The 11959-nt window shown below is 42.3% G+C and overlaps 2 protein-coding genes and 1 pseudogene across 2 annotated transcripts; all 3 read right to left on the bottom strand.

Annotated features, from left to right (window-relative positions):
* Window positions 1-1958: 1958 nt before the first annotated feature.
* On the bottom strand, window positions 1959-3622 carry LOC125525511 (putative indole-3-pyruvate monooxygenase YUCCA10). Its single transcript, XM_087536995.1, has 4 exons — window positions 3011-3622; window positions 2445-2678; window positions 2235-2357; window positions 1959-2138 (listed from the first exon to the last, which is right to left on the bottom strand). The coding sequence occupies exons 1-4, from the start codon at window positions 3620-3622 to the stop codon at window positions 1959-1961; spliced, it is 1149 nt and encodes a 382-aa protein (XP_087393121.1).
* Window positions 3623-5521: 1899 nt separating this feature from the next.
* LOC125518284 (putative inactive receptor kinase At1g27190) lies at window positions 5522-7121 on the bottom strand (annotated as a pseudogene).
* Window positions 7122-8991: 1870 nt separating this feature from the next.
* On the bottom strand, window positions 8992-10648 carry LOC125525551 (putative indole-3-pyruvate monooxygenase YUCCA10). Its single transcript, XM_087537284.1, has 4 exons — window positions 10037-10648; window positions 9478-9711; window positions 9268-9390; window positions 8992-9171 (listed from the first exon to the last, which is right to left on the bottom strand). Exons 1-4 carry the CDS (start codon window positions 10646-10648, stop codon window positions 8992-8994), a joined length of 1149 nt encoding a protein of 382 aa, XP_087393410.1.
* Window positions 10649-11959: the final 1311 nt, after the last annotated feature.

The following is an 11959-nucleotide window of genomic DNA, read 5'->3' as shown; positions in this document are numbered from 1 at the left end:
GAGGCTCGAGATGGAGGCAGAGAAGCAAATGAAGATGCTCGAAATCGAGGCCACTAATGCCAAGACCAAGGCAAAAGAAGTGGCACTCGCTTGCATGATGAAGGGGGTGGAGATCATGAAGGTGGACTTGAGAACGGTGTCCCCGAGGAAGAAACCTTCGTTCGAGAAGATGGAGACCGACATGCTCAAGTTCGATGATGAGCGATTATGGCGGAGAGCACCATCTTTTTTTTGTATGCCAGCAAGTGTGTCGGCATGACCATGCCAGAGATGGAGTGGTTGAACTCCTGCCCCTTCTGTGTGCTGGCATGTGTGCCAGCTGCTGGCAAGTGCGCTAGCATGAACTGTTTGGTGTTTTTAGAAGGATGCATGTATGTTAGTCGCTGGCATGGCGCCGGCATTAACTCTGGGCGATGGCAATGGCCACCGGCATGATCTATAGCCACGGGTCTTTTTATAATTCATATGGTTTTCTGTGCGGACATGAATTGGGTTGGCCAATTGGATGCACAGCTGAGCCAAACATCGAAGGGGATGGACAACCTGACGTAAACGGATAAAAAATGGGCAAAGTGCATGTCCTTTGAGTCGGCGTGTTGGAGTTTCTCTGAGGTCAGCTGGAGGGTATGAGGATGGAGATGGAGATGACGCATAGGTAGAGGCATTTCCCGAGGCCGGTGTCACTCGCGCAGCGGAGCGGTGGGAGGTGTTGGCCGGTGACCACTCCGGTAGGTGCACTACTATATAATCTGTACTGCTAACGGACAGCCGGGCTATGAATACATGCATAAACAGAATAGTGGGTAATAATAGAAATAAATAAATGTACATACTTTTTTTGTTGTTTGCGAGCCATTTAGGCTTCTCTTGCGGCGCTCATCGCCGACTAGTTCTAGCAATTCCATTTGCACATTGATAAATGGTAGCTATAATCGATGAAATCTGGATGCCATGCCTATGATAACAAAGCGCAAACTGAGGTATACTTCATTGTCCTCGCCTCTCCAGAAAGGGAAGAAATGCCAGAGAATGCCTAAACTCTAAAGGAAGTGGCGAAGCAACTGCTGAAGGTGGTTCTGAGAAGGTAATTACGTTTGTGCTCGGTGGTAGCTTAAACTTAAAATTAGTTTTCACTAATTAATATGGAATGAAATCCTGTCCTGGCTTGAAGATTGGTGCTGAATCATGTACATATCAAGCAAATATTGGGAGACCTTGTTATCAGTCATTTCAATTACCATCGTATTTCTAGAAATCGTCAATTTGATATTCATTTGACAATTAATAAATAAAAACTTGGAAGCTACTACAATTACTCGTGTGTGTTTGACATGAAAAAATGAACAACTTTGACTTGATCATCTTTTGCACCATTTGCTGTTCTTGATTTGGGATTGTATCAATTGCACTTAATCCCTTGTTGTTAAACATCATGTTCAAGCAGATGACTTTTGCATGTGTAAATTCAAGTAAATAAAATACTGTAGATAACTATTCAACAAAAATTACAAAGCTCTTTGCACCATCTGAGTATAAAGCCCTTGATTATATTATAAAAGTAATGCTTACTCCTGGCACATATGAACCTTGAAATAAACAAAAATTTAGTTCTATCAAAGATAGATAGACAGGTGGCAGTGGATAGATTTCTCAAAGAATCAACCGTCTAGCACACTAGCCCTGGTAAACAACATGTAAAAGATAAAAAAATTGAGAAAACGCAAAAGACCTTTGCGCTTCATTGCATTGAAAGGATGGGGAAAAGTTACAGTCCTCCGAGGAGGTTAATTTTATAGCACATCATACAAATAAGTGGACATCCCTAGATTGGTGCAGAACAACCCGCAGGCCTTGTGCCCCTGCCCTAGCCCAACATCGGATCTCATCCTTGATCTTGTTGCGGAGCCCATCAATGGAAGGCATTGCGTTGCAGAAGACACATTCACTGATTTGATAATTTAGCCGGACATAGCGCCTATCACTGATTTGATGTCATTGGCGATATTCTTGGCATCTGCTGCAATACCAGCCAATCCTCTCCTTCCTAACCCAGCACAGTAGAGCCCATTTTCACCTTTCCGATGATTCGGATATTCTTTGATGGGCAGTCCATTGCCATTTAACATGTTCTCACCATTCTGGGATAAAAAAACAACATGGAGCTTGTTAGCATATTTAACAATTGTTGCACCAAGAAAACAAACTCAGACCTATTCAAACATCGATGTTGTTACCTTGAGCCATATATTTGCGGTGCTTTTGTATCCAGTTGCAAACACAATCGCGTCAAATGATATTTTTTTACTGCACTGAAATTCAACTATATCGCCCATGATCTTACTAATGCTCCCTTGTACCTGTAGGAGATGAATAGAATATTGATGACTTGGCATATGAAGACAACATATGTTATGAAATTTATGTCATGTCAATGATATACTTACTTTGATGATACCTTTTTTGATTAACCCAACAGTGCCAACATCAATAACAGTGGATCGGCCGGTTTCTGACTTGAGGATCATTGGACCCATTTTTGGCCTTCTGATGCCATACCTCGATAGGTCTCCAAATATTAAATTCGCCGCCATCACAAGGAGGTTATCCACTAGATTCAGTGGAAGACGGCGAGCAAGTGTCATCCCCAACCGGATTAATTCCTTTGTCATTACATGAATCTGCAACCACAAAACTTGTCACATCTCTTTTGAAGTCTGCATTGTAAAATAAAATTTCATATAATCATCTTCTTTCAAGAGTTATTATTTCGGTGTAGTTCATCTAATGGTTTAGTTCTTTGTGCATGTTATTAAACAGTCTATCGACCTATACCATGAAATACTTTCTAGTAACAACTCTGAACAACTCTGAGAAATTGCATCCTTCTAGTGGAGTCTATAATAAGAAATTGCCCTGTACCCACTGAAAATATATAGTGCCCATAGGGTAAGGGTGGGAGGATCCCCTAGTGTTTCCAGGTCCAAAAATAATATCTAGTGTGTGTACATACCGGGCTTCGTATAATGATTGAAGTATTGGCACCATGAGCCGCAAAGTCATAAGCAATTTCCATTCCAGAGTTGCCAGATCCAACGACCAATACATTCATGCCATAGTAGCTCTTGCCTGACTTGTAGCTTGAGGAGTGGATGACATCACCCGGGAAACTTTGCAGTCCGGGGATCATCGGAATATTCTCTGCACTATTCTCACCACTTGCCACGACAAGAAACTTTGCTGTGAACCTGACTATTGTGCTCTTTGCCATGTCATGTGCCACGATGGACCAACATTTTTCGTCATTGTCAAATGTGGATGACTCCACACTACTGAGATACTTGGGTTGAATATTGAAACGCTCAACATAGTCATCCAAGTATTTCACAAACAAGGTTTTCGGTATGTATGTTGGCGCATCTAGTGGGTATGACATGTGTGGCAACTCACAGAACTCCTTTGCAAGATGTAGCTTGAGGCGATCGTAGGCGCGGTTGCGCCAAAGCGACGCGCTGCAACTTTCACGCTCGACAATGACATAGGGAATTGAGAATTGGCTAAGGCATGCTGCTGTTGCAAGGCCTGCTGGCCCAGCGCCAACAATCAACACTACAACATTCTCCATTTCGAAGAGAAGAGTTGACAGAGTTGTGGGATGGGTGCAATTGTAGGCAGAGTGTTTGCTTGTTTGCTTGATGAATCTTCGGATGCATATGTGGGCATATATATACTGGTATGTTTCATGCGTCAATCTATTTAGAATGAGGAATGAAAAAGGTAAAGATTTATTGACGCCTTATCCTGGTGTGTACTAGTATTCCATCTAAATATTGAACCGTTGGTGTGAAAGCATGTCCTGATACATTATAGGGGATACAGAATAAGCAGGAAACACACTCTTTATCGATTGGGGCTTTTTGGAAACTTATCAACCGGCTTTGGATATGTTTAGAGTGAAATCTCTTTTGAATTTCTTTCCATTCCTGTTGTCATCAATGAAAGTCATATAGGATAGGAATATGTGCAGTATATACTCCCTCCGTCCCGAATTACTTGTCGCATAATTGGATGTATCTAGACGTATTTTTAGTTCTAGATACATCCATTTTCAGGACGTAATTCTGGACGAGGGAGTACTTGTATGCTAATTAAGATTCAAGAAAGATTGTTAGTGTTTCTTTGCTTTTCTGCGTATTATGCAAGCATTTCTTTCCTTTCCCTATACTTGTAGACTAACCCGTCATGGCCAGTTAGCCTTCCTTCCGTATGGAGATGGACTCTGCAGGTGCGTTCTGGGCTGTCGACGCCATAGTACTGATCGAGCATGGATGGCCTTACACTCTGGTGGTCGGGTTGCACTTGTACCATCTATCTTGTCGAGCATTGAACAGTTTCCTCAAGTTGGCTATCTAGAAACTCCATCCGCAGCAAGGCATGTTCTGAGCATAAGCTCCTCGGGTCATCGTCAGCATGGTAGATTTGTTCCGCTTGTTCTTTTGTCAGCTACTATTCGGCACGCCCTTTGTGCTGCCGTGAAAAAAGAGTTAGTTGTGGTTCTGCTACCTTATCTTGTTTTGAGATCTGGGTCCTGTTGGAACCTAGTTTGTGTGTTGTTTCTCAACTCCTTTTGTTCAGTTATGTATCTCATACTTTCAAGTTCAACTTATATTGATAATTGAATCCTGCACCTGGCCAGTTGCAGTTCTTCCATTTACAATCAGAATAGGCGATGCACATGGCAGAAGAGAAATGCGCGGATAGTCATAATTCATCTGTTGTCTACAACAAGAGCATGTTAAAAGAACAGGAACTGCGTTGGACATAGAAACACAACTTCAACAAGAGCAAAATCCACAAGCGGCGGCAGTAAATGGAAAGCAAGTAAAGATGATGCAACAATGAATAGAAAATAAAGGTATTTCAACGACCGCTATCAGTTTGCAGTTTGCACAGTGATTAATTTGTAACCACATCAGTTTGACACATTCAGCTGGTACTGATGGCATTCCACATATTCAGTTTAAACTGATGTATGTCTCAAGACATAGCCATCCAGGCAGCAACAACTTAAAACGAAAATTGCAGTAGAGCACCCTTGTTTCTATCATATCCTTACATGAACAAGAACAGTACGACCCAAGTAATAAGAAGGTTGTAAACCTGTACATGGGGAAATGTTAGGACATTGCAATTTCATCACGTAGATCTGGATCTGTCATGGGCAAGGCCATAACAATAGGTTCTGGCATTAGGATCAGTTGGGGAGCTAATATATTGCTGTGGCATCAGCAATAGGTTGTTTACTACTCCCTCCAACCACAACAAGAATTATGGAATGGAGGGAGTAGTATATTAGGTACCTTGCATTCAAGCAACCATTTGAGTTGTCTCTTGCTCCTACCGTGGCTTTGGGGCATCCTGAAGCTTTTCTCGCCAAACAAGGAAAGAAAGCAGAGCCACCATCTGCTCTACAGTAGAATCTTTCGAAGTACCACTGAACATAAGCTCAATCAATGCCAGTTCATCAGGAGCTGATCTCACATGCCACTTTGCCCTTCACTTCGAGAACATCATCACTGGTGACATATCTGAAAGAAATAAGATACCCCGATAAGAATTTGTGAAACACAAAACGTTGGAACTGAAGCAACAGACAAATTCTTTAAATTCACACAGGAAACGGGCAACATTGGCTTTCATGTAATCACAATACAACAACATTGCAATTTACAATGAGTATCTGTTAGATACATTTATAAGTTTCACACGATAAAATAGTTGTGTCATCCGATTGTTTTCGTTAGGTCCCCGCACAGAAAGATCATAAATTTGTTCTCCTGCAAATATCCCTGCAAGGAATACTACCTAAGAATCCACGATGTGCAGTACAGAACAGCAAGGGCTTTGCTGTCAAAAACATCAGAATGTTATATTACCTACTTCGCTCACTATTCCCTAACAAGAAAGTTCCCTTTGCAAGTTTCTAAGGAGCAAGCACCCGAAGACTAACATAATTTTGGATGTCCTATCCCATCCTACGAAGAACTCATTCTTGAAAGCTAGAGCAGTACAAACTAACTGCAATACGGAATGAGTATCTCCAGACACACACACACGCACGCACGCACGCACGCACGTGCGCGCGCGCACACACACACACACACACACACACACACACACACACACACACACACACATATATATATATATATATATATTACAAACTAACTGCTTACTGAAGTTGTCACATGCCCATATTGCCAGCTGACCATCAGCTCCATTGGCCACCCGCCCCGTGACAAGCTCCAGCAGCACCACACTGAAGCTGTACGTGTCTACGTTCTCCGTCAGCTGGCTTGCCGCCCTCCCATATTCTGCAAATAAGCAATTATATGGCTAGTTAGTAAATGATCATGCTAGTTATAAGAAGGAATTTCATTGCAACCATAGATCGCCCACCATACCTGGAGCTGTGTATCCAAAGTTACCAAATACAAACCCTGCAATAGAAAATGGTTGGTTGAGCCCGGCCATGTTCATCTGTGCAGCACCAAAACTGGCGATCTTGGCATTAAACTCCTGATCAAGCAAGATGCTATTAGATGTGATGTTGTGGTGGACAATCGGTCTATTGCATCCATGGTGTAAGTGGCAGAGCCCTTGGGCCACACCAATGGCGATGGCCTTCCTCTGCGGCCAGCTCAGCAGTGGGTCTCCCTCCTCCCGTCGGTGCAGCCAGTGGTCAAGGCTGCCATTCACCTCGTACCTGTAAACGAGCATCATCGCGTCTTCCCTCTGGATGAATTGTAGGACGCTGACGATGTTGTCGTGACAGATGCTGGCTAACAGGATCATCTCCGACTTGCAGCGGTTCTCCAGATTACCGTCCACTATTCCATCCACACTCTGGAACTTGTTGACGACCAGCGTAACTGGGAGACCGATGCCAGCAGTGCCCTAACATGGATTAAGTACAGTTGCTCGTCCTCCACTATCCTTCTGCTAGCCCACATGCTTCTCTGATTAGTTTCGGTAAGGTGGTTCACTATGCTTTGATCATTGAGCACAGTAGGTAGCGTTGCCGCAGGATAGCTGATGCGCCGGAGCCGGCGCGGTACGACCATTTTGAGCGACCGGGTAGCGTGCGAAGAGGTAGGATGTATCAACCTGCAAAAGGATTATTTATTAACATTCAATAGTACTCCCTCTTTCTGCAAAGATATATATACATTAATAATTATTGAAAGATAAAGAGAGATGCCCGTTCATAATTAGTTTGAGACCAAAGAAGTACAGTGATTAATTTGGAAGCAAAATGCTTATTTTTGCGGGTAAATTTGAAAGCCACAACAAAGATCGGTGAATCTGAAGAAGTTATGTGCCTTCTCAAAGAGTTCAGGGTATTCTTTCAGTTAAGACCATCAGAAGTTGCTATTTTTGGTGGTGCACAGTTCATTTTGCATGGTTTTCTGCGCAGTCGCAGAGGTCAATTGGGTTGGCCCGTTGGGCACATGGCCGACCCGAACACTGGGGACGGACGATCCGACCCAAACAGAGAAAAAGCGGACAAAGCGCGTGTCCGTTTGGATCGGCGCGTTGGAGTTGCTCTGAGGTCATCCGGTGAGTACGAGGATGGAGATGGAGATGGAGATGGCGCGCATGCAGAGGCATTTCCCAGGGCCGGTGTCGCTCGCGCGGCGGAGCATTGGGAGGCGCCGGCCGGTGACTACTTCGGTAAGTGCGGTACTACTATACAATCTGTACTGCTGCCGGACAGCCGGGCTACGAATACAGGCATAAACGGAATAGTGGCAGTGGGTAATAATAGAAATAAACAAATTTTCACACCTTTTTTGTTGTTTGTGAGCCATTTAGGCTCCTCTTGCGGCACTCATCGCCGACTAGTTCTAGCAATTTCATTTGCACATTGATCAATGGTAGCTGTAATCGGCGAAATCTGGATGCCATGCCTATGATATTAGTCTGACTAATAACAAAGCACGAACCGAGGTACACTCCATTCTCCTTGCCTCTACAGAAAGGGAAGAGGCAAGGAGGGAGTAGTTCTGAGAAGTAAATTACGTTTGTGCTCAATGGTAGATTAAACTAGAAATTGTTTTTCACTAATTAATATGGAATGGGTAAAAAACATCTATCCCGACCTGGCTTGAAGATTGGCGCTGAATCATGTACATATCAAGCAAATGTTTGTAGACTTGTTATTTTGATTGTTCCATTTGTTATCATTCATTTCAATTACCATCGTATTTCCAGAAATCGTCAATTTGATATTCATTTGACAATTAATAAATAAAAACTTGGAAGCTACTGCAATTACTCGTGTGTGTTTGACATGAAAAAAATGAGCAACTTTGACTTGATTATCTTTTACACCATTTGCTGTTGATGATTTGGGATTGTATTAATTGCACTTAGTCCATTGTTGTTACACATCATGTTCAAGCGGATGACTTTCGCTGTGTAAATTCAACTAAATAAAATAATCTAGGTAATTGTTCAACAAAAATTAGGACGCTCTTTGCGCCATGTGAGCATAAAGCCCTTGATTATATTATAAAATTATTGCTTACTCCCTAGCACATATGAACCATGAAATAAACAAAAAACTAGTTCTATCAAAGATAGATGAAGATAGATAGACATGTGGTAGTGGTGGATAGATTCTCAAACAATCAACCGTCTAGCACACTAGCCCTGGTAAACTACATATAAAAGGTTAAAAAAATCAAGAAAATGCAAAAGACCTTTGCGTTTCATTGCATTGAAAGGATGGGCAAAAGTTACAGTCCTCCTAGGAGGTTAGTTTTACAGTACATCATACAACTCGGTGGACATTCCAGGATTGGTGCAGAACAACCCACAGGCCTTGCGCCCCTGCCTTAACCCAGCATCGGATCTCATCCTTGATCTTGTTGAGGAGCCCAGCGACAGAAGGCATCACATTGTCAAAGACGCATTCAGTGTTTTGATAATTTAGCTAGACATAGCGTCTATCACTGATTTGATGTCATTGGCGCTATTCTTGGCATCTGCTACAATACCAGCCAGTCCTCTCCTTCCTAACCCAACACAGTAGAGCCCATTTCCCCCTTTCCAGTCATTCGGATATTCTTTGATGGGTAGTCCATTACCATTTAACATGCTCTCGCCATTCTGGGATAAAAAAATAACATAGGGCTTGTTAGCATATTTAAAAATTGTTGCACCAAGAAAACAAACTCGAGCATATTCAAACATCGACATTGTTACCTTGAGCCATATATTTGTTGTGCTTTTGTAGCCAGTTGCAAACACAATCGCGTCAAATGATATTTTTTTACTGCATTGAAATTCAACTATATCACCCATGATCTTACTAATACTCCCCTGTACCTGTAGGAGGTGAATAGAATATTGCTAACTTGGCATATGAAGACAACATCTGTTATGAAATTTATGTCGTGTCAAGTATATACTTACTTTGATGATACCTTTTTTGATTAACCCAACAGTGCCAACATCAATAACGGCGGATCGGCCGGTTTCTGACTTGAGGATCATTGGACCCATTTTTGGCCTTCTGATGCCATGCATCGATAGGTCTCCAAATATTAAATTTGCCTCCATCACAAGGAGGTTATCCACTAGATTCAGTGGAAGACGGGGAGCAAGTGTCATCCCCAATCGGATTAATTCCTTTGTCATTACATGAATCTGTAGCCATAAAACATGTCACATCTCTTTTGAAGCCTGCGTCATAAAATAAAATTTCATAGAATCATCTTCTTTCAAGAGTTATTTTTTTGGTGTAGTTCATCTAATTGTTTAGTTGTTTGTGCATGTTATAAAATAGTCTATCTATCTATACCATGAAATACTTTCTAGTAATACCTCTGAAAAATTGCATCCTTCTAGTGGTGACTATAATAAGAAATTGCCATGTACCCATTGAAAATATATACTGCCCATATAGGGTGGGGGTGGGGGGATCCCTTAGTGTTTCCAGGTCAAAAAAATAATATATAGTGCGTGTACATACCGGGCTTCGTATAACGATTGAAGTATAGGCACCATGGGCCGCAAGGTCATAAGCAATTTCCATTCCAGAGTTTCCAGATCCGACGACCAATACATTCATCCCAGAGTAGTTCTTGCCTGACTTGTAGCTTGAGGAGTGGATGACATCACCCGGAAAACTTTGTAGTCCGGGGATCATTGGAATATCCTCTGCACTATTCTCACCACTTGCCACGACAAGAAACTTTGCAGTGAACCTGACTATTGTGCTCTTTGCCATGTCATGTGCCACGATGGACCAACATTTTTCGTCATTGTCAAATGTGGATGACTCCACACTAGTGAGGTACTTGGGTTGAATATTGAAACGCTCAACATAGTCATCCAAGTACTTCACAAACAAGGTTCTTGGTATGTATGTTGGCGCATCTAGTGTGTATGACATGTGTGGCAACTCACAGAACTCCTTTGCAAGATGCAGCTTGAGGCGATCGTAGGCGTGGTTGCGCCAAAGCGACACGCTGCAACTTTCACGCTCGACAATGACATAGGGAATTGATAATTGGCTAAGGCATGCTGCTGTTGCAAGGCCCGCTGGCCCAGCGCCAACAATCAACACTACAACATTCTCCATTTCAAAGAGAAGAGTTGATAAATTTGTGGGATGGGTGCAATGGTGGCTGGAGTATTTGGTTGTTTGCTCGATGAATCTTTGGATGCATATGTGGGCATACATATACTGGTATGTTTCATGTGTCAATCTATTTAGAATGAGGAATGAAAAAGGTAAAGATTTATTGACGCCTTATCCTGGTGTGTACTAGTATTCCATCTAAATATTGAATCGTTGGTGTGAAAGCATGTCCTGATACATTATAGGGGATGTAGAATAGGCAGGAAACACACTCTTGATCGATTGTTTTTTGGAAACTTATCAACCGGCTTTGGATATGTTTAGACTAAAATCTCTTCAGAATTTCTTTCCATTCATGTTGTCATCAATGAAATTCATATAGGATAAGGATATGTCCAGTATATACTCCCTCTGTCCGAATTACTTGTCATAGAAATGAATGTATCTAGACGTATTTTTAGTTCTAAATACATCCATTTCTATCCCTTTTCAGGACTAATTCGGGACGGGGGAGTGCTTGTATGCTAATTAAGAGTCAAGAAAGATTGTTAGAGTTTCTTTCCTTTTCTGTGTATTATGCAAGCATTTCTTTCCTTTCCCTATACTTGTAAACTGACAGCCTTCCTTCCGTATGGAGATGAACTGTGCAGGTGTCTTCTGGGCTGTTGACGCCAATGTGCTGATCGAGCATGGATGGCCTTACACTGTGGTGGTCGGGTTGCACTTACACTGTGACGCCACATGTCTTGTCGAGCATTGAACAGTTTCCTCAAGTTGACTATCTAGAAACTCCATCCGCAACAAAGCATGTTTTGAACATAAGCTCCTCGGGTCGTTGTCAGCACGGTAGATTTGTTCCGCTTGTTCTTTTGTCAGCTGCTATTTGGCACGCCCTTTGTGCTGCGGGGAAAAAAAAGAGTTAGTGTGGTTCTGCTAGCTCATCTTGTTTTGACATCTTTCATTTACAATCAGAATAGGCGATGCGCATGTCAGAAGAGTAACGTGTGGACAGTCAGAATTCATCTGTTTTTCTTCAACAAGAGCATGTGAAAAGAACATGAACTGTGCTGGGCATAGAAACACAACTTCAACAAGAGCAAAATCCATAAGCGGTGGAAGTGAATGGAAAGCAAGCAAAGATGATACTACAATGAATGGAAATAAAGGTATTCCACCGACCGCTATCAGTTTGCACACCGATTAATTTGTAACCACATCAGTTTGACACATTCAACTGGTACTGATGGCATCCCACATATTCAGTTTAAACTGATGTAGGAGTATTTCTCAAGACATAGCCATCCAGACAGC

Source organism: Triticum urartu, chromosome 7A (genome assembly GCF_056163025.1).
Source record: "Triticum urartu cultivar PI428250 chromosome 7A, HENAU_Tu73, whole genome shotgun sequence".
In the NCBI taxonomy this organism is placed as follows: domain Eukaryota; kingdom Viridiplantae; phylum Streptophyta; class Magnoliopsida; order Poales; family Poaceae; genus Triticum; species Triticum urartu.
Note: the sequence above shows the minus strand (reverse complement) of the source record. Positions and strands in the feature narration are given on the sequence as shown.

Bases quoted from the DNA above. Each gene is read 5' to 3' on its own strand.
- LOC125525511 (XM_087536995.1), bottom strand. From the start codon at position 3,622: ATGGAGAATGTTGTAGTGTTGATTGTTGGCGCTGGGCCAGCAGGCCTT. The intron at 2,358-2,444 runs GTAAGTATATCA...CATCTCCTACAG, and splicing joins TCAAAAAAGGTATCATCAAA to GTACAAGGGAGCATTAGTAA. The intron at 2,139-2,234 runs GTAACAACATCG...TTTTTATCCCAG, and splicing joins CCGCAAATATATGGCTCAAG to AATGGTGAGAACATGTTAAA.
- LOC125525551 (XM_087537284.1), bottom strand. From the start codon at position 10,648: ATGGAGAATGTTGTAGTGTTGATTGTTGGCGCTGGGCCAGCGGGCCTT. The intron at 9,391-9,477 runs GTAAGTATATAC...CACCTCCTACAG, and splicing joins TCAAAAAAGGTATCATCAAA to GTACAGGGGAGTATTAGTAA. The intron at 9,172-9,267 runs GTAACAATGTCG...TTTTTATCCCAG, and splicing joins CAACAAATATATGGCTCAAG to AATGGCGAGAGCATGTTAAA.